The sequence below is a fragment of the Bos mutus genome, chromosome 8 (genome assembly GCF_027580195.1).
Source record: "Bos mutus isolate GX-2022 chromosome 8, NWIPB_WYAK_1.1, whole genome shotgun sequence".
In the NCBI taxonomy this organism is placed as follows: domain Eukaryota; kingdom Metazoa; phylum Chordata; class Mammalia; order Artiodactyla; family Bovidae; genus Bos; species Bos mutus.
The window spans coordinates 21,486,294-21,507,500 of NC_091624.1; the positions used below are offsets into that span (position 1 = coordinate 21,486,294).

General features: G+C 40.1%; 1 protein-coding gene across 2 annotated transcripts in view; it reads right to left on the reverse strand.

Moving 5' to 3' along the window:
• Positions 1-2,392: 2,392 nt before the first annotated feature.
• RNF20 (ring finger protein 20) overlaps positions 2,393-21,207 on the reverse strand; it is a 25,838-nt gene continuing 7,023 nt past the window's right edge. For both annotated transcript variants that reach the window (XM_005908423.3, XM_070375182.1), the window contains exons 3-20: positions 21,084-21,207; positions 20,817-20,964; positions 20,482-20,664; positions 15,939-16,057; positions 13,774-13,920; positions 13,517-13,594; positions 12,972-13,091; positions 11,680-11,859; positions 10,683-10,818; positions 10,009-10,130; positions 9,514-9,884; positions 7,993-8,110; positions 7,262-7,411; positions 5,809-6,021; positions 4,848-4,973; positions 4,542-4,682; positions 3,747-3,848; positions 2,393-3,491 (exon numbers count right to left, since the gene is read on the reverse strand). The exon at positions 21,084-21,207 is cut by the window's right edge and continues 44 nt beyond it. In XM_005908423.3, coding sequence (XP_005908485.1) covers positions 3,315-3,491; positions 3,747-3,848; positions 4,542-4,682; positions 4,848-4,973; positions 5,809-6,021; positions 7,262-7,411; positions 7,993-8,110; positions 9,514-9,884; positions 10,009-10,130; positions 10,683-10,818; positions 11,680-11,859; positions 12,972-13,091; positions 13,517-13,594; positions 13,774-13,920; positions 15,939-16,057; positions 20,482-20,664; positions 20,817-20,964; positions 21,084-21,207 — 2,755 coding nt within the window. In that variant the 3' untranslated portion in view covers positions 2,393-3,314. The remainder of the gene's footprint in view (positions 3,492-3,746; positions 3,849-4,541; positions 4,683-4,847; positions 4,974-5,808; positions 6,022-7,261; positions 7,412-7,992; positions 8,111-9,513; positions 9,885-10,008; positions 10,131-10,682; positions 10,819-11,679; positions 11,860-12,971; positions 13,092-13,516; positions 13,595-13,773; positions 13,921-15,938; positions 16,058-20,481; positions 20,665-20,816; positions 20,965-21,083) is intronic.

The window sequence follows — 21,207 nt, forward strand, 5'->3', positions numbered from 1 at the left end:
ATCATGGGTTGCCTCCAACAGAGGTATCAGTTTCAGAATTCACTATAATTCATTTTGTTATTACCACAAATGAAATTTAAAATGCAGTCATGTGTTTTAGGGTAATTCAGATTTGAAGTATTGCTTCAATATATGAGGAAAGGTTGTTTCCATTAAGCAGATGGAAAAAAGGAATGTTTGAATTCACTCATTAGGCCAATAAAACAGACTTCTGGAGATTTGTTATCAGAAACATGGAGCTGAATTAACTTAATCATGCAAATCTTTACTGAATGTTATGTGCCAGGTCCTCTGCTGGACATTGGGAATGATTATTAAAACACTGTTCTTTCCATGCCCTAACTTTAGTAACTGTGAAATATGTTATGCATAAGACATCAATACCTAATGTTAGAAGGAGACCAAACTTGGGCAGAAATCCCCAGAAAGTAAAGCTTAATGCTTTCTTGTGGTGAAACAACTAGAGATGTAGGAAAATTTAAGTGATTTCCATGTCAGGGGTTTCCTACCATATAAACCCAGTTGAACATATACACAACCTACCAGTTTTCTACATACTCTCAGTGTAGGTCTTATGTCAGTCAGATTGCCTTTGTGATAAGAACTAGTCAGAACTTTTCGACAGAGCCATCCATACTTGGGTTATCAATTAACAGTCCTCAGGGAAAATCTTAAGGGTGAGTATTTAGACATTCCACACCACCAATGACTATAGAAATAGACAAGAGCAGCAGATAGCTTCCTTCCATCATCACCATCCCAGTAGGTCTAAAAGAAGACAGTGGTCACTTGTGGATTGTCTGGAATCTTTCCATGAATCCCCGTGGTATCAAATCAGACTCACCACTCGAGTGGCATGTAAAGATGCTTGTGGACCTGGCCAGACAATACAAACAAACCAAGGAATCCCAGTGGAAATTCATGTAAGAATGCAATCACTAGCAGAAACAGCCAAACACCTTTGAAAAAGATCCTTAGAGGAGGTAAGAAGGTAGGACCCTCCCAAGACTTGCAGTCATATGCCTTAGCGGACATCAACCCTGATTTTGGTCCAAATTGCCAAGCCAATTTCCAAGGTTGAAAAACTAAAGGAAAAAAGAATAAATGATGTTTTTTTTTTAAAGAGGGTCTCTAAAACTTATGCTATAATCTTTGATATTGACATTTATAGTCATGATATAAAAAAACTCTTATGGATATAGAACAGTGATTCTTAGCCTTTTGGGGATTTGTTAAGTTTCAAAATTCCTTTAAGAAATTATGATCCTTTAAGGATCTGAAAAAAGCTGTGAAAAATGCAGACACAACACAAACATAATTTGGTATACAATTTGTGGGTATTCCTGAAGCCCACTCAATGACCTCTTTCTCAATGAGAAGCCAGAATGCCCCAAATCACCAGTTTCGGATCATTATCTGAAAATGACATTAAGAGCTCCTCCTGTGTTGCCTGGACATCAAGCTAGTTGGGACTAGGGGCTCCCTGCTCTTTCCAGCTAGAGGAACTTCCCTAAATCCAGCTTCCCATGAAACTAGCAGTTTCTTCCACAACATTCCACAGGCTCTGTGGTCCCCTGATGCTGGGCAGCTGGCTTTCCTAGCTAAGAGTTATAAACAATTAATATCCAAACCCAAACTGCTAGCTGCCCAAGTAAGTCATCTTGCTCTCCTTCCAACAAACTTATGCTCCCACTTGCTCTATAAGAGAACAGCAAGGGGAAAGTGCCCTATGAATGAATGCAAATGCATCGTGTATCCAGGAGCAGGGCTGGACCTCCTTCTGGCTCTGTGTGTTGGGGAGGGGGGTGGGGAGACTGAAGGGCCCATGACCTCTTGGATGACGCTGTAAAATTTCTCAGGCTCATTTCTTAACTCATTCCACACGAGTCTGGAACTAATCGCAAGTCCTGCTGATTACAGGTAGTGACCACAAAAGGACACGGAATTTGCCCTTACCCATCTTCTAGGACATGTGGTGATCGAGAAGGGATCTGTTTTACACAACCCCTTACCAGAGACATAAAAAAACCTCTGGTTTGCTGGTTACCATAAAACTTATCATTCAAGAACTCTCAAACTAAAGTGCCAGGCAGCCTGATACCTTCCGGAAAACAAATCATAATCCCCTACTCCCATAACAAACTATGGAAGAGAACTAAATAGTCAAATAAACCATCTTTTAGGCATAACCCTTCCCCAGAACAATCCCAATAAAACAACCAGGAGAAAAGTACTTCAATTAATCAGAGAACTAAATAGTTTAAACACAGCTAGTCTTTTAATCTCAGTTGATTATTTCTGTTCTATAGAATTTAATTCTAAAACAGCAGGTATAAAATCAACTAATAATGACAAATATAAAAATTTCAAAGGAAAACATGAACACAAAAGCAAACTGAATCCTGCTTTAATTGAAGCTTGTGCAGGAGTATAAAGTCCTACGGAAATATTACATAGAATCTTCTGAAAGCAGGAGTCACAACCACCCCTGTGGAGAGGCAGATGAGAGTAATTCATAGCTCACCAAGGCCTCTCTGCATCAAGTTCCCAGAATACCCACTGGATCTCTTCACCATCTCAGTCCTGTGCCCGAGCCTCTCCCATCTTGATTTCATTATAAGATGAAAGGGGGCTATAGTATTTGAAATTATTCTGGCCTCAAGAAATTTAAAGACATTGATGAGTAGAACATCCAAAATTTAAATAATGTAACAAGGAAGCCAGCTGACCTTAATAGAGTACTCAGCTAGTGAACAGCAGGTGGACTGACTCATCCTGGACATAAATTTCATTAAGGCTTCAAACAGGAATAAGGAGCATAACGATACCATTTTATAATCCAAGTTTACAAGAAGTTTACTGTCCAGATCGAGTACTGCTCAGACCTGCAGATAGCTTATTTCTAAAAGATCACCACCCACTGCAAGCAGCCACACGGCTCCACTCTTCCTTGTTTCTTTCTCAGTGTCACAAATACCAATTTGACTTCTTCAGGAGGAATGGACAACCCAAGGTTACACAGGGAGCCTGAAGAAGAGGTTCAAAAGTCTAAAAATAGGAAATAAAGCGGGTGGGGAAGACAAAGTTGTTTGTTTCTAATTCATTCTAAAACCCAAGACTGGCATTACCAATCCTTTCCCCCAGCTGAAGTCATCAAAGTATTAGCGAGGAGAACCTGGACACAGTCTGTGAAGGAAAGGGAGTTGACAGAAACACCGCCCTGTGGATGACAGTCAAGGAGAGGGGAGGTAGCAGTTCGGTAGTTAATGACTAAGTGCCTACGGAGCCTGCCCCTCTTCTTCTCCTGGCTTGGATCAACCTATGTAGATGCGATGGAAATCGTTGGCACCGAAGGCAGCATTACACTTGGGACATTTGCGCTGGCGGGTATCATAGCGGGTCTTAACACACTCAAAGCAGAAAACATGAAAACACTTGGTAAGTACAGCATCCTTTTTACGCATGTTGCAACACGGACAGGTCAGGCGTGCCTAGAAAAAAAAGGAATCAGAGTCAGAACAACCATAAAGGTTTATGACCCAAATGGCTCATGTAGAAGCAAACAATAAGAAAATCCACTGAGCACTAAGATAATAATAGCACCACCCCCCACCCCACTACCAGGATAAACCGTTCTCTGGTTACTTTCATGTAAAGACGGTCCGTATTTATTCTTCTAATTTGTTAGTAGGCCTTCACAAACATCCACACACACACACACAAATCACTGAAGCAGTTTTTTTAACCTTGTAGTCCTTAATCTCCTCCATCAGAATCTCATCACATTTGGGTACATTGTCTGGTTTCTTCGTGGTCTCCAGCTTCCTTCGAAGTCTAGAGATGTCCTCCTGTGATGGGAGAGCATAACTGTTACTCCCTCAGACCTGCCATTTGTGAGAAAAATTAAAGGCTTCAACTTGAACTTTCTGCTGTAGAAAGAAAGGACTTTCTGTCCTTTCATGTCTAATTATCTTCTAAGAATGTAAAGAATTACAAACAACAAGCTATTTCAAGCAACCATAATCTTATCACCAAACTTCAGTTGTATCTAAGTGTATTCAATTTAGTTCTGTGTAAATCCAGTCAAAGAGTTTAGAGGGATTAAATTTTTTTAAAAAGGTAAATGATGAAAACTTGATAGCCCACTTTATTTGAAGGCAATTAATTTTAAGCAGAAGATAGACTGGATTGTAATTTACAGATTTACAGCTAGGGATAGAAAGGCATCCTAAGAAACAGTAGATATGCAAAAAACAGAAAAATTGTAGAACTTTAAAATTCTCTAAATTTTTTTACTGATAATTCTTTACGATTTCACTAACTCATTCATTTAAATCAATAAGTACTGATTCCACACCCATTACGTGGTAGGCACCAGGATAGGCTTTAGGTATAATTTTCAGTGAAGAAAACAGACTCTGTCTTGTCACTCAAGGAGTTAAGTAGGAAATTACATACAACAGATCAGTGACTCTTAAAACAGGTCACTTCAGAGCCCAGAAAACCCCTAAAAGGCAAAAAGGGAAGAAAAAACAACTGACCTGGGCCCGTTTGAAATTGAACATATCTTTTTCTTTGGTGACACTGTTCTCTACAATCTCATCCTGAAAATCATGTAGCTTCTTCTGAGCCACCTCCAACTGTGCTTTGAGGTCATCTGCAAGCTGGGCTGCCTCCACTGCCTATGAGGGAGGTATAAAGTAACATCCTCTATCACCACTTGTTTGCAGTGAGAAAAAATACCCAAGCCCAAGGAATAAAGCAAACCTGCAGTTTCACCAGTGTCACACTTATTTGTTTGTCCAAAGACTAACCATCACATTAGACCACAGAGTGATCCATCGTACCTTGCGTTTATTCATCTCCAAGGCCTGGGTCCTAAGACCCAGCTCCTTCTCCCCTGTGCCGATGTTGCTCTGCAACAGGTGCTCCTTCTCTTCCAGTTTCCTCACTACCTGTAACTGAGCATCAACCTCAGAAAAAGAAAAGAACATTTTAACACAAACAGGAAAGAGAGAGAGGAAAAAAAAAAAAAAACTGACCAAGCTCTGTTAATCCACAGTTCCATAAAAGAAACTCTTTAGAAATCTCGAGCTAATACTAATTCTATCCATGAACCTTTTGAATTACATGCAAGACTATGGCAATTTCTCATCCTAACATTCAGAGGTAATCACATAGCCACTCTTACCATTTTTCATGCACGTAAGTTTTTAAGATACACGGCACACGCACAAAAGACATACACATTTTTAACACAAAACGGATAAACAAATGAATCCCTTAGTGATATAGTTTAGACAATTTTCTGTATTGGCAGATTCACATTTGTTTAAACAGTTCATTGTATTCCTCTGTATGGATGTATAATTTATTTACCAACACTCTAATCATGTACATTAGTTTTTAGGGTTTTTTTCCCTACTATATAAAAAGTGCCACAATAATCATCCTTTTGAGAATGGCAATGAAACATGTAAAATATCATGTAGGAAACGAGTTGCCAGTCCAGGTTCGATGCATGATGCTGGATGCTTGGGGCTGGTGCACTGGGACGGCCCAGAGGGATGGTATGGGGAGGGAGGAGGGAGGAGGGTTCGGGATGGGGAACACATGTATACCTGTGGCGGATTCATTTTGATATTTGGCAAAACTAATACAATTATGTAAAGTTTAAAAATAAAATAAAATTGGAAGAATAAAAAAATAAAAAAAAATAAAAAAAATAATCATCCTTTTACATGTATTTTCACGTAGAAAACACCCTATTTCAACAGGATTCTGAAAAGCTTTATTCATTCTAGTTACCTGAGTCTTCAGAGTCAAAACTTGGTCTGCCAGCTCCTCCTTCTCTTCTTTCAGCAGCTTATGGATCTGATTGGATTTGATACGCTCTGACATGAGCTTGAAGTTTGCATCATCCTTCTCCCTCAGCTGCTGCATCAAACGGATATTTTGCTCCTGCATATCTTCAAAGGCCTGGCCTGTGACGTCCATCTCAGAGAGGAGAGCTTCTTCTTCCTAAAATAAGAAAGAAGAACCTTCATTTTAATAAAATCTTCTAACTCCAAAGTGCACACAGGAAATTAAATGTGCCAACTATTAATCTGGAAATAACCAAGTGACAGGGAGAGACAGTTTTTAAGAAGCTTAGTTCTTAGTCACTAGGTTAGCCCTAGGAATACAGACCAACCTAGACAGCATATTAAGAAGCAGAGGCATTATTTTGTCAACAAAGGTCCGTCTAGTCAAGGCTATGGTTTTTCCAGTAGTCATGTATCTATAAAGAAAGCTGAGTGCCAAAGAATTGATGCTTTTTAACTGTGGTATTGGAGAAGACTCTTGAGAGTCTCTTGGACTGCAAGGAGATCCAAACAGTCCATCCTAAAGGAGATCACTCCTGGGTTTTCATTGGAAGGAGTGATGCTGAAGCTGAAACCCCAATACTCTGGCTAACTGATGTGAAAAGCTGACTCACTCAAAAAGACCCTGATGCTGGGAAAGATTGAGGGCAGGAGGAGAAGGAGACGACAGAGGATGAGATGGCTGGATGGCATCACTGACTCGATGGACGTGAGTCTGGGTGAACTCCGGGAGTTGGTGATGGACAGGGAGGCCTGGCGTGCTGTGATTCATGGGGTCGCAAAGAGTCGGACACGACTGAGCGACTGAACTGAACTGAACTGATTCTGTTGAGTTAAAACTCTTTTTTTCACACATATTAAACACCTATGTGTACTTCAGTCTATTTATGCAGATATATGATTTTTCTAACCATTTTTGGTATGTTAGTAAATTCACTAGGACTTAAAAATAAAGAAATATACATTCCCTTGAGAAGGGGACAAGTGCTGTGACTCAGAAACCACCACAGTTAATATATGAGTTATTTATTTGTAAACTATTTGGGGAACATGTATTTCTTAGTTTCACATAACCATAATGTGTATAAAATTTTATATATTCATTACATCCCCTGATTCCAGATCAGCAAAAAAGGACAGATTCCTCAATAAACAGTTTCTGAACAACTGGCTATCCATCAGAAAATAAGAGTAAATTTCCTTCTTCTCAAATACACCAAAGTAACTAAATGATGAGAGACTTCAATGTAAAAACAAACAAGCAAATACATAAGAGAAAAAAAAAATATTAAACAAAAAAAACCCCTGGAATGACAGGGCAAATTTCACTGTCAATTACTTACTTAAAAAGCAAAACTTACTTTAAAAAGCTCGTTAAATAAAAAAAGTACACCCACCTGCTTGGCCATGGCCAGCTTCTTCTGGAGGTATTCTATCTGCTCCTCTACTGCCCGGATCTTTCTTAAGGCATCTTCATCAGCCATTTTCTTATTCTCTTTTTTCTCCTTATCCTCCAGATCCTTGAGTCTTTGTCTTAAATCTTCCAACTATAGGAGGAAAGGAATCACACAAAAAGAAAAACAAAAAAGCTGTCACACAATTTCAAAAATCAATTCAATCTGTGCACAGATAGAGGGCCCATAAACACCAAAAGAACCTTTACAGAACTGTGAAAGGAGACAAACGATACATTAGTGCACTACATCACAGCCCTGCTTTAATACCACTCCATTCCAATATCACATGCTTCTACAAGCAGCATTCTGGAGAACTGCAGATGTACTTTCTTTTAAAATAGTAATTTCACCCTTTTTCTCTAGGCTCCCAAATTTTAAAAGCATAAGGCATTCTTTCCAAAAGTAATCAGAAGAAGAAAGTCAGTATTACCATGATTTATATGGCATATAGGGGAGCAAAAAGTTTGAAAAGGCTACTCCTATTCCCCATAATTTTCTGATGGAAAATCTGGAAATCTCTATTTTAGATGGTCTTCAAAAGGGAAGAAAATGCTGCCAAGTTTTAAACTCTAACTTTAAAGATAAAGAAACTACAACCTTCAGAAGTGTAAAGGAAAATCCCACAAATGAAGATTTCAATCAGAATGACAGTTAACGGCAGACCAGGTTACCTCTGCCTTAGACTTCTTCTCTGCTGCCATCAGCTGAACCTTGTCTCTCTGCTCCTTTGGGGCAGAGCGGTACATATCCAGCAACAGTTTCATCTCCTTTTGGCTCTCCTGTGCTTTCCTAGGATAAGGGTGGCAGAGAGGAATGGTATAATGAGAAAACAAAGGGCATCAGATCAAGGGAATTTTGAATTGAGTGAAATATCTTAAACAGTTCTATTTTACACTTTATACAACACAGCTAAAAGACAAAACTTTTGCAAAGACAATTAGGAGACTTCTGGACACACTCAGAAAGTATAGAAAAGTAAGTTGTATAAAGGAATCATTTCTCCCTTCAGACCGAATTCACCACCATCAAGTTGTAAGATGAGCACCTGTGGCACTTCTTAAACAGGCCAAGGTCTGGGGCCCCACTCTTAGGAACTGAGATTCTGCAGGTCTGGGATGGGTCCAAGAATGTACTTTAAGTAAATCACTCAGATGATTCTGATACCACACTTGAGAAAAACAACAAAAACAACAACTCGGCCTCAAGGACAGCAAGAGGGAAAGAGAAAAAAAGGAGAAAATTCAGTTTAAAATATACCACTAATCCTAGATTTGACAGCTGAGTGATTGACCATCAGTTAAAGACTAAAACTTTATCTTACTAAACTTTCAAACCTCTTAACAATCCTTTTTGAACGTTTTGGGGACAGCAGTCCCTCTAATCCAAACATCAATAAAGACTCAACTATGACCAATGCAGAGCAAGAAGGAACCAGTTCTACCAGCAAAGTTCCTGGTTGTGCAGGAGGAAGAGGGGGCGATATGTGAGGTTATGGCAGTGTTTTTTTTTTTTTTTTTAATTTTATTTTTTAACTTTACAATATTGTATTGGTTTTGCCATATATCAACATAACATGTTTAATATCATATATGAAACAAGTCGCCAGTCCAGGTTCGATGCACAATACTGGATGCTTGGGGCTGGTGCACTGGGACGACTCACAGGGATGGTATGGCAGTGTTTCTTGACTCAAAGGTCTGTCTTACTGTTTCGGTGCCTGCAGCAGTAAACTTCCTAGAAATCTCTTTAAATGTGATATATACACAAATACTTCACCATCAAAGAGATCAATACTGTTCAAGTTATAGCCATACATATTCCACCTATTATAATTTAAATTATAATGAATGCCAACAATTTGCCCAAATCTAGTAAACAGCAGTAATTTCCAACAATTCTCATGAGTGTTAGAGTGTTATCTCAATCATGACACCCTTTTCCTTAATTTGGATTTACGAGGAATAAGGCTGCAACAACAGGGTTTACTGAGACCTGATCACTGAACCAGACTATACAATAGCCATGCAGGCCACTGAAGTTGTACACTTGATCAAGAACTGAGACCACACTAACTGTACACTTGGTTACAATGAAAATATTACAATTATTGAATAAGCCATGCTTATTCAAGTATAACGTTCTAACCTTCACTTTAGAGTCAGAAACAGTTACTCTAAAAACATTGCTCTTACTTGAGTTCAATCTTCAATTGTTTGATAATTTCCGCTTCCTTTTTCCTTCCATCATCATGTTTCCCTTTCTCTTTATCCTTAGCAGACTCTCTCTCTTTTTCTGACTCTTTTAGTTTCTGCTTCTCTCGTTCTCGCTCCTTCTCCTTCTCCCGCTCTCTTTCTCGCTCCCTCTCTTTCTCCCTCCTTTCTCGTTCTCGCTCTTCCTCATCGCGTTTGGACTTAATTTCGTTGACCTCCTCCTGAGATGCCTTCGATGCAGCAGACTGGGTGGCTAAGTCCTCAGAATCCTGTTTTAGCTCTGCAGGCTCGTCCTTAGGGTCCTCAGTACTGGACTGAGACTGCAGGAGGGCACTGCCACTGCGCAGCCGAGTCTGGGAGGGCAGAGGAAGGAAGGCAGCACACACAGTTACAGTGACCACACTGTTCTCCTCACCCCAAGACAGCTTTGCAGACATAGCTGTAAATAATACTTATCCTGCTCCTCCTGATTATTACCTTGTTCAGGTCAGACTGGGCTTCTCTCAGTTTCCGCTTATACCTTAGGACCTCCCCTTTCAGCTGGTGGTTGTGATTCTGGAGGCTACTGATGAGGTGGCGCATCTCCCGGTTTATGGGGCCTTAAATACAGCATCAGCAAAGTTAGGAAGAACTGTGACAAGGGCAAGTGAAGTGAAATGAAGTGAAGTCGCTCAGCCGTGTCTGACTCCTTGCAACCCCATGGACAGTAGCCTACCAGGCTCCGCTGTCCATGGGATTTTCCAGGCAAGAATACTGGAGTGGGCTGCCATTTCCTTCTCCAGGGGATCTTCCCAACCCAGGATCGAACCCGGGTCTCCTGCATTGCAGACAGACGCTTTACCATCTGAGCCACCAGGGAAGCCCTGGTGACAAGGGCAAAGGCACGAGGAAAGAAAGTGCAGAACACATGAGGAACTTCCAAGAAACAGAAGAATTGTCAAAAGGAAAATTCCTTCTCGGAAGATGGAAACAAAACTGACCAACTTGAGTTAAAACACAAGCACCCCGCCTGAACACCAAAATGAATGACAGAATTCAAGTTCTTTAGGACTCCTGAGCTCCAAGTTAGTGCTAAAAATCCTGGTGACCATGCTGTCTTTCAAGGAAGGCATGTGCAGCAAAGCCGCAGGGTGGAGCCAGGGTACCGGTACCTGCTTGTTCATTGGCAGCAAGGGTCTGCTCGAATTCTATCCTCAGCATCTCATACTCCTTGCGGACCTGGGCCAGTGTATCTTCCAGCTGGATTACTTCCGTCCTCAGCTTCTTATGAAGACTAACCTCATCTCGCTACACACAGAAAAAGGAACCAAACATTCTTATCAGAATGAGGCAATGTCACCATGTTCTAGGACTATGTTTCCTAAATTTGACCTATAAGGGTCTAAGAAGAAAAAAAGAAAATATCAAGAAAAGAGGGATTCATTCCAATTTAATCAATACATTCAATCAACACTTAGTGAGTACCAGAGAGCTGCACAATACTGATTTGAGAACTGGCAGGAGACTCAAGAAATATAGCAAATGGCTCCTAAGTCTGAGAGTATTACAATTTAGTTGGAGAATTAAAGAATTTATCAATAGTCAAGTAAGATATATTAAATTCATTTGGCAGACATATAGTAAACGACCAACTACCAGAAACATAAACTTAAAGGCTAAGGAAAATGCAGAAGTGAACACATAAATCAAAGTTTCTGCCTTGAAAAAAAATTATTTACATAGCCATGCGCTTCTATATACTGTTCTCCCCCACGCACATAAGACTTCAGCCACACTAAACTATTTTTTTAAAACCTTTCCCCTTTTTCTATCTACCGGTAAGCTTGTATTTATCCTTAAGATTCACACTCCACTTTGGCAAGCGGAATCAGGGCAGGTCCACAGTCTATCAGATGCTCTGTCTCCCTTATCACTGCATGTTTTGGACATGCTCATTGCACCACACTGCATTCTACTGGACACTACTCTCCCCACATGACTGTATGATCCTTGACGGCAGGAGAGCCAACCATCTACCAGAGTAAAGACCTACAGCCACTCTATAGATGTTTGCTGAATGAATGAAAAATTAACTGAGCAAGAAAGAGTAAAATCATAAAATTTATGAGAGAGAAAGCTTATACACAGAAGGAAAAGCTAGGCTGTTACCTCAATGAGCTCCACCTGACGTTGGTGGGTTCCCCTGGTGCCATGAAGCAGGGTCCGAGCCTCATCCAAGTGTGCTTTCAACTGCAGACTCTCGTTGTACAGCACGGAGAACTGTGACTGCATGCAGCGATATTCTGGAGTCTCCTTGACCACTTCCTCCACTGCGCTCCGTAATTCCACCTTAGGAGTGCCCAAAGAAAAGAAAAGTCAGAAGCAGAATCTAGGATGCTAGCCAGGAAATAAAAATCTTAAAGTCTCTGATGTCCTGTGCATCTGAGGCAAACTTTGTGAAATACATCTACCTATTCCTCTGGTGACATAGAATCTACCCCAAATTAATTTAGATACTCCAAGAGGTAGTACCTGATGCCTGCATCCTTCCACCTGACGACTGTTTTAATTGATACATGCTGTACACTATGTGTCCAAGGACACTAGAAGAGATCTGTGAAATCAGTCAGCTCTAGGGACAGAGAAGAGCACTATGAAATTTGTCAGGATATTTAAGAAGATAGGTGAGGACATTGGTCTCTAATTTGTTCTCTTTGTAGACAGTCACAAAGAAAACTACTTTTGATATTGTATCAAAAATACTTATGCTTCTTCTAAGCAACTGTTAAATTATTCTAACACTTCAACAGATTCAACTCGGGCTGTTTGTGTTCTGTTTTTTATTTTTTCAGTTCAAACATCTTTATGCATGTATTTACTTAGAAACGTATTAAATTATAAAAGACAAGTGGTTGCAACTGAAAGAGTGGTGGGAAGACTTTAGGAATCCATTTTCTTCCACCCAAGAACCATGAGAGAAAATTCTAATGGGCAGGTGTGAAAATCAACTGACCATCTGATCCTGTGGTCAGGATCACTGCCCACAGTTCCGTCTCTGTTTTGGCAGTTAGAAACTGCAGGGCTGAATCCTGTGGTGCAATCTGGCAGAAGTGACCTGGGAGTGGCCAGAAGCAAGTACATACGCGTATGTCTTGTATACAAGCCCCATTTTAAAAATCCATTTTGGATCATCACCCTAGTTTACCCTACTCCTCATTTTTCTCAAAGGTCCTACATTAGAGCATTGATTTAGTCAATGTACCTTTGAAGGCCGCTTTAAATCCTTTTCAGAACAAGGCAGGGTATAAATATTAAGTAACTATATAACCAAATAGATACAGCAACAAAACTTCTATTTTTCTCTTCCCTCGTAAATTATGATGCTTTATGTTACGCTTCATAAATGTGAGGTGATCAGCAAGGAGTTTTATTTCACTGCCCCTCAGAGCTGTGTCTCCTACCTTCAGTTTTTCATTTTGTGAAGTGACCTCCTCGAAGTCTTGCCGAAGTTTCTCCAGCTCACAGTGACGGTTCTGAGCCAACTCTTTGTTCTCTTCAAGCTCCGCATTCATTTCCTCAAACTGGAGAAAAGGAGGAAATGGCAAAATGAGACTAAAGAAAAGGAATTTCTAAATCATTCCCATTCCTAAGCTCCCATCTCCACTGATCCACTCTTCTAGTAAAAACCCACACTGTTACTTGTGAACTTGTGAACACAATCCTAAGTACCTAACAACACCTGCTGCTGCTGCTGCTGCTGTTGAGATGCTAAGTAGTATCTGACTTTTTCTACCCCTTTGGACTATAGCTTGCTAGGTTCCTCTGTCCAAGAGATTTCCCAAGCAAGAATACTGGAGTGGGTTGCACTTCCTTCTCCAGGGAATCTTCCCTACCTGGGGATCAAACCCACATCTCCTGCATTGGCAGGGGGATTCTTCACCACTGAGACAGGCAATACCTGACACCAGGTCAAAAACACACATTCTGAGGGCGTCGCTGATTTTACCTTCCGGGCGTTGATGGTGATTGTACCACCGTAGAGGCTGCTCCCTGCACCGTACACTTTATAACCTTTTGAATTTACCTACGGAGAAGACAAAGATTCTTTAGTGAGAGACCCTAGAATTTTAGTCTGATAACCAAAGTACTTTCAAAGGAGCCTGTTTGTCCTCAAGTACTATTAATATTATCCAAGCCCATCCCTTCTGAGTAGACTCCTTAAAACGATTCCAGTCTTCAAACTATGAATAAAACAGCACTTGCCCGTTCTAAGACTTCTGCTAAGTGTCGGTTAAGTCGCTGTTCCCGCTTTCGAATTTTGTCAATATCCCACTGCAGGTCATCGATCATGGACTCCAGGACAGACACTCGTGACTCAGCTGTCTCCACTTTACTCTGCAACTTGGAAAACTACATCCCAAAGACAGGTGTTCAGAAAAATATACCGAAAATAAGACCAAGTTAGAAAAGGAATGCCTTAAATCCCAAATCCCACAGAATTAGCCGTTTACTGCATAGAAAAGATATAAGTAAAAGATAATTCCCTTTCTTTCCAACATATGAGCATGAAACTGAAATCACAGGTTCTTTCAACAGTTCTGGATTAGTCACAATCAGGAAAACTGTAGAAGTCTCTAAGAACTCTCGCAAGGAAAAGACTACCTAAGATTTAATTTTTCTACCTCTGAGATGCACCATTTCCCTATACAGACCACAAACCCATCAGAAAATATGTGTTTTTTAAGAGGTAAAAGAGAACATCCTTCATTTTACCAGACAAATATTTTAGGAGATAAAAATTCAAAGATTTATTTAGAAAAGACAGTTATCTTTACCATCAACCTTCCCTCCCCACATTCTCACAAATGATAATCCAAAGAGAATGAAAGGAAAACTTCCATTCTCTTTTTCAAGCTGACCCCAGGGCAATCTAGAATTAGATGCTATAAAGATACAAAAATCTATGTTGTTCTCTGCTTATTTAGGAGCCATACATAGCTAGTGCTGTTTAATACTCTCATCATCAAACTCACACCTTTCACATCAATCTATACATATCCTTGTGTTAGTTTTAAAATATGGCCCCAAAATTCTTTGACGGTCCTCCCAACAGCAGGTGAGGTCAATGTCCCCACTTGATGAATCTGGGTCAACTTTGGTGACACAGTGGAAATGATGCTACATAACTTCAAGATGTCTGAAAGGCCATGCAGATTCTGCCTGGTATTCTTCAAGCACTAATTCTCTTCCTCTCAGGAGAAGCCAATTGCCACATAAGAAGTCCAACTACCCTGAAACAGCCATGATGGGGAGGCCACACTCCAGTGGACAACTGAGGAGAGTTCTTAGCTGACAGGCTGTATCAACAGCCAGCCACGAGAGCCATCATGGACATCAGGTCAGCTGAGCAAAGCACTGTGCCTCTCCAGCTTAGTATTGCTAAGATTTGGGAAAGGGCTGGTAAAGGAAGACCTTCTCATCTTGGCAGCACCTAGTTTATACCTTAAAACATGAAAGTTATACTATTTTTTTTTACTACAATCCAATTTCTTTATAAGGACCACTATACTATAACCCCTTTGAAGGTTGATGAGAAATATTATTAAACTTCCCAGATGATTCCCATGCAACCAGCCCAGGGTGTACCTTGGCACTGGAGTTTCAGAAACAGGGTATAATGAAGAACATGGGCTTTTAAGTTAAACAGACTGACATCTGAGTCACAGTCCAATCACTTTCTGGCTATATGCTCTCAGACCAGTCACCAATTTCTCTGAAAGTGTTTCCTTAGCAATGAGATGAGAGTTATTTGACTATGGGTGATAATACTCATAAAGTACTTAAGTGCCAGGCACTAAATACATGGTAACTATTAACTTATAAGCATAAGAGTTGGGTGGCCCAACTAAGGTAGGTCAAATTTCAGCACAAGGCTTATCACCACTGTGTCTTAGTCATTTTATATAAATACCCAAATCTTGACACAGTTTGCTTATGGCCCTATGTGTGTCCAAGTTTGGACTAAAAACCCACATTTCTCAAGTTCGTACATCGTCATAAATGCAGTATTTCCTACTGTTTAAATTTCTACCAACCCATTCCTCAGTAACACTGTACATGGTCTTTTGGACTAGTTTCATATTTGGGGGTTTAGTGTGTTGTTTTGCAAAACTTCATGATGGCAATTCTTCCTAAAAACTAAAATCCTATAATGTCTATTTAAACAAAGTCAAAGAGAAACATTTGATTCCTTCCTTCCCTTAAACCTTTCCTCAGGCTTTGATTTCTCAGAGTTGGTTGCTTTAACCTGCCCTTCAAAATATCAAAGCAGGCTTTCCAGAGTAAGATGACCTGTAGAGCACTTAGTACTCTGAGTCAACACCTGGCACAGCCCACTGGAAACCGCCACCTCCTTTCTGGTCAAGTACCTCCTGAGACATGGTGCAATGCTTCTCCTGAAGGAGGTCTGTCAGTTCTTGCAGCCTCGTGTTCTCTTGTGCAAGGAAGGAATTCAGCTCCTGCACTGCTTCCTCCACCATCAGACTGTCTGAGGGAGAAGAACTGTATTTTAGTTTAGCAGCTATGGTGTCACATTTTACAACTGTCTATCCCGCCAAAGCATTCATGTGCCAGCTCACTTCACTTTCCTGGAAACTTAACAGCTGGCTTTTAAGATCTTCCCATGACAGATTAAGTACCCAGGCTTGCTTAGAGGGCTCAGTCCTTATTAAAGCCCTTGCTTAAGAAAACCAGTCAACCTTGTGCTTCTGCAGAGTTAGACAGAGGCAAGCTCACCTAACGCCCATCCTTTTCTATGAAACCAAAATGCCTTGTGAAAAAAAATGGAGGGTGTCCTATAACTTTATTCAGATAAGGAATGGTCACCCCAAAAAACTGCATTTTAGACTTGCAGACAAGACAGAGTATCTCTAATCAGTCTCAGACTTAATAGTGGTAAAATTCTGTTTTCTAAGGCTATCACAAATTCCTGCTGCTGCTGCTGCTGCTGTTAAGTCGCTTCAGTCGTGTCCGACTCTGTGCGACCCCATAGACGGCAGCCCACCAGGCTCTGCTGTCCCTGGGATTCTCCAGGCAAGAACACTGGAGCGGGTTGCCATTTCCTTCTCCAATGCATGAAAGTGAAAAGTCAAAGTGAAGTTGCTCAGTCGTGTCTGACTCTGCGACCCCATGGACTGCAGCCTACCAGGCTCTTCCGCCCACGGGATTTTCCAGGCAAGAGTACTGGAGTTGGGTGCCATCGCCTTCTCCAATCACAAATTCCTAGTATTCACTAATAGTGACATGAAGCCTCTCTCTATTGGCAGAGAAGGGAAGGGCACAGCAGAGAACAGCAATTTCACTGTTCAAATGGGCATCTATAAAATCATGAAGAATAAAAAGCATAGGATTACTTATCATATTCTGGAATACTATGCTAGATGTACTCTGGAGGCTCAAGAATTGAAATGTATAGTGTTATTTACAAAGAAGGAAGTACACCTATAGAACTTAACATATCAAATTAGTATGCTTAAAATTAGAGTCATAAATACTATAGCTGGAATCCTCTCAGGTGATACTGACCTGATACTCTCAGGTCATATACTGACCTTAGAGACAGTTATCAGGAAGTAAAACTGGCATCACTCTTAGAAATGTAACACAGGTCAGTCATGTGGTAGTTTTCACAGTTTTCAACCAAGATTACCTACATCACCTGGAGAACCTTTAAAATTAGATACTTACCTAGGACTAGGGCCAAAAACTCTCAAGAGTGATTCTGATTCAAAACCTAAGGTAAGAAGTTGGGGATGAATTTTAGTCCTCTTAATACCCTAAGATATTGAGAACAGGGCCCAGAATATAATAAGAGCTCAATAAATATTTAGTGACTTAATAAACAAGCTAATAAATGCAACTCTATTGAATCAAGGGCCAAATAAACATGAGGGAAAAATGAACCGCCAAAAGTTAGAGTTGATGATACAATTCACACTTCACACATCTTTGTCTATTAGAACATTCAGCTAATCGATGGCAACCATCTTTCATGTTATAAATAATAGCAACTTAGCAGTTTGTAACTTGTACTGAATGTTTTTACTTTTTAACTTGACCTCTACCTTAAAATGCATGCCACCAAAAGGCATAATTTTAAAGTACCATTTAATGCACCATTCTTTTTAGCTCCTTTTTAAACACAGTAATTCCTTTCTTGATATTCATTTATAAAATCAAGTTTATCAATGAGACAGCCTCTGCATATGGCATTCTGTCTGATATAATATGCACATGGATATACCATATCTATTATGCATTATGGTATATCCATGTGCATATTGTTTAATAATACGTCCTAACTATTCAAGTAGAGCTAAGGGAGAAAGAAGTAACATACAACTCAGCTTGCATTAGATGACAGGGAAGATTTATAGCCATTCATTCACCATTATATAAGCTCCAACTAGACACCAGAAACAGGGCAAGAAAATGGAGAAACAAAGAGTAAGGCAAGACAGTGCACCAAGAGACATAGCTGGGAACACACAAAGTAGATATAATATATGAGCACAAAAGTCTGGGAGGACACAAATACTACTATTTACAACGGCTATCTCTGGAAAAGTAAGATGGGAGGACTTTTGTGACTTCTGATTTGTATATCTTAAAACAAGTATCCGTTATAAATAATAAAATACAGAAACACACACACTATTAGAAAAACAAAACAAACTTTTGAGCACAAAATTTTACCAAGTCCTTAATATGCCTCTCCTTCTAATTCTATTGATTAACTTGGCCTAAGTATCTTTAAAAACAAAATTACAGAGTAAGAAAATTCTTGTTTTTCCCAGCCAGTGATTCAACCGCCATTATATTTGAAGTATCTCTCTCAGAAATGAAAGGTTAAACATCTTAATGACAATCAGAGAAATTAAAATATTACAACTAGGCCATGATTATTATTTAAAGCATGAAGTCAGGACATTTAGTAAGATGCAACCTAGCTACACAAGTACTTAACTACATTATACAAATGTAAGTTTCTGCATTAACTCTGAATAGTAATATAAAATAGAAGTTTTATTTCAAATAGACACTTTTCCATTCATGTATCTTGTTTTACCTTTTTAAACATTGACATCTAACAATTCTAAAACCTGAGCCAACTTTGTTTGAAAATAACAAGAGATAACAGAAAAACAAAAAACAAGAACAGATTAAAACTGACTTTAAGACATTTAATTAAAAATAAAGATATAGCAACTCCTGCAGCTAAATTCCAGAAAAAATAAACGACCCAATCAAAAAGTGGGCCAAAGAACTAAATAGACATTTCTCCAAAGAAGACATACAGAGGGCTAACAAACACATGAAAACATGCTCAACATCACTCATTATCAGAGAAATGCAAATCAAAACCACAATGAGGTAACATTTCACGCCAGTCAGAATGGCTGCTATCCAAAAGTCTACAAGCAATAAATGCTGGAGAGGGTGTAAAGAAAAGGGAACCCTCTTACACTGTTGGTGGGAATGCAAACTAGTACAGCCACTATGGAGAACAGTGTGGAGATTCCTTAAAAAACTGGAAATAGAACTGCCTTATGATCCAGCAATCCCACTGCTGGGCATACACACTGAGGAAACCAGAACTGAAAGAGACATGTGTACCCCAATGTTCATCGCAGCACTGTTTATAATAGCCAGGACATGGAAGCAACCTAGATGTCCATCAGCAGACGAATGGATAAGAAAGCTGTGGTACATATACACAATGGAGTATTACTATACACAATGGAGTATTACTCAGCCATCAAAAAGAATACATTTGAATCAGTTCTAATGAGGTGGATGAAACTGGAGCCTATTATACAGAGTAAAGTAAGCCAGAAAGAAAAACACCAATACAGTATACTGCTGCTAAGTCGCTTCAGTCGTGTCCGACTCTGTGCGACCCCAGAGACGGCAGCCCACCAGGCTCCCCCGTCCCTGGGATTCTCCAGGCAAGAACACTGGAGTGGGTTGCCATTTCCTTCTCCAATGCATGAAAGTGAAAAGTGAAAGTGAAATCACTCAGTCACATCCGACTCCTAGCGACCCCATGGACTGCAGCCCACAAGGCTCCTCCGTCCACGGGATTTTCCGGGCAAGGGTACTGGAGTGGGTTGCCACTGCCTTCTCCGGTATACTAACACATATATATGGAATTTAGAAAGATGATAACAATAACCCTGTATGCGAGACAGCAAAAGAGACACAGATGTATAGAACAGTCTTTTGGACTCTGTGGGAAAGGGAGAGGGTGGGATGATTTGGGAGAATGGCATTGAAACATGTATAGTATCATATAAGAAATGAATCACCAGTCCAGGTTGGATGCTGGATACAGGATGCTTGGGGCTGGTGCACTGGGATGACCCAGAGGGATGGTACGGGGAGGGAGATGGGAGGGGGGTTCAGGAAGGGGAACACATGTACACCTGTGGCGGATTCATGTTGATGTATGGCAAAACTAATACAATATTGTAAAGTAATTAGCCTCCAATTAAAATAAATAAATTTAAATTAAAAAAAAAAAAAAAGAAAGCACAGCTGGTTACAAGTGGACATTAACTTTGCCCTTCTAATTTTTTTTTTTTTTTTATAATTCTACTGTTTCAAGAAAAGGTTGGCATAAAAAGTGATATTAAAAGCATTACATTTAATACTTTGTTATTTGTGCAAGACAAAATGTCCTGTGGGTATATAATATTCTCAGATTCCTTTCATAAACCCAACTTATCCTTTAAAATTATTAAAATATTTTTCAGATTCAAAAAAAATAATAAAAATAAAAAATCTTAAAAAAAATAAAGATATAAGTTTGAAAATAATAATAATGTGTAAGTTTGAAAACTACAAACTCACACACAAAGGTGAGTTCCTATTCCTCCCCCTCTGCTCCCCGTCTCCCGGGTTTTGCCTCACCTCCACTGTTCAGCTTCCGTGATAAGAGCTCCACCTTTTCTTGCAGTTTATCATAGACGGTCACAATCTGGGACACCGCTCGGCGGGAGGACTCCACGCGCTCCTGCAGCTGAGATTCCATCTCTTCACTGGAACTGCTGGCCAAAGTAGCAAGGAAAGAGAAAGCTGGCTCTTGCCCTTCCCCTGAGGACACAGGGGGAAAAAAGAAGCCCCTAAAATTATAAAACTGCAAATATCAAAATCTACTTTTTCCCCTCAGATGGAGGGCCTCAAAGCGAAGCCCTACTTCAAACACCCAGAAAGCATGCAGCGATAAACTTGTCACGAACACCCACCTCTCTCTCGGTCATCTTTCCGTTCTTGATTGCTATCAGAGTCTGGTTCTGGCTCGGGCACAACAAGGGCTTTTCTCTCTGTGAGTAGGTCTCCCAAACCTTGCTCCAGATCATAACGCTTAAGGATGATACGGATGTTTTCATCAAACTAGAGCAGAGGAGGTACAGTTATGAAGATACAAAAGGAAGCAACTTTGGAAATAAAGAGACGGCTACGGAGAACTACAGTGCTCAAACCAAAACCTGAGTAAATTAACAAGCTACTACCTGACTCCAGTAGCGGTTGACAATCAATAGTGAGGCATCATCAGTGGCCTGTCTTCGTTCCAGTTTTTCAATGTGTTCACGGAGTTCATCTTCGATGGCTTGCCGTTGATCCAGCATTTCTGCC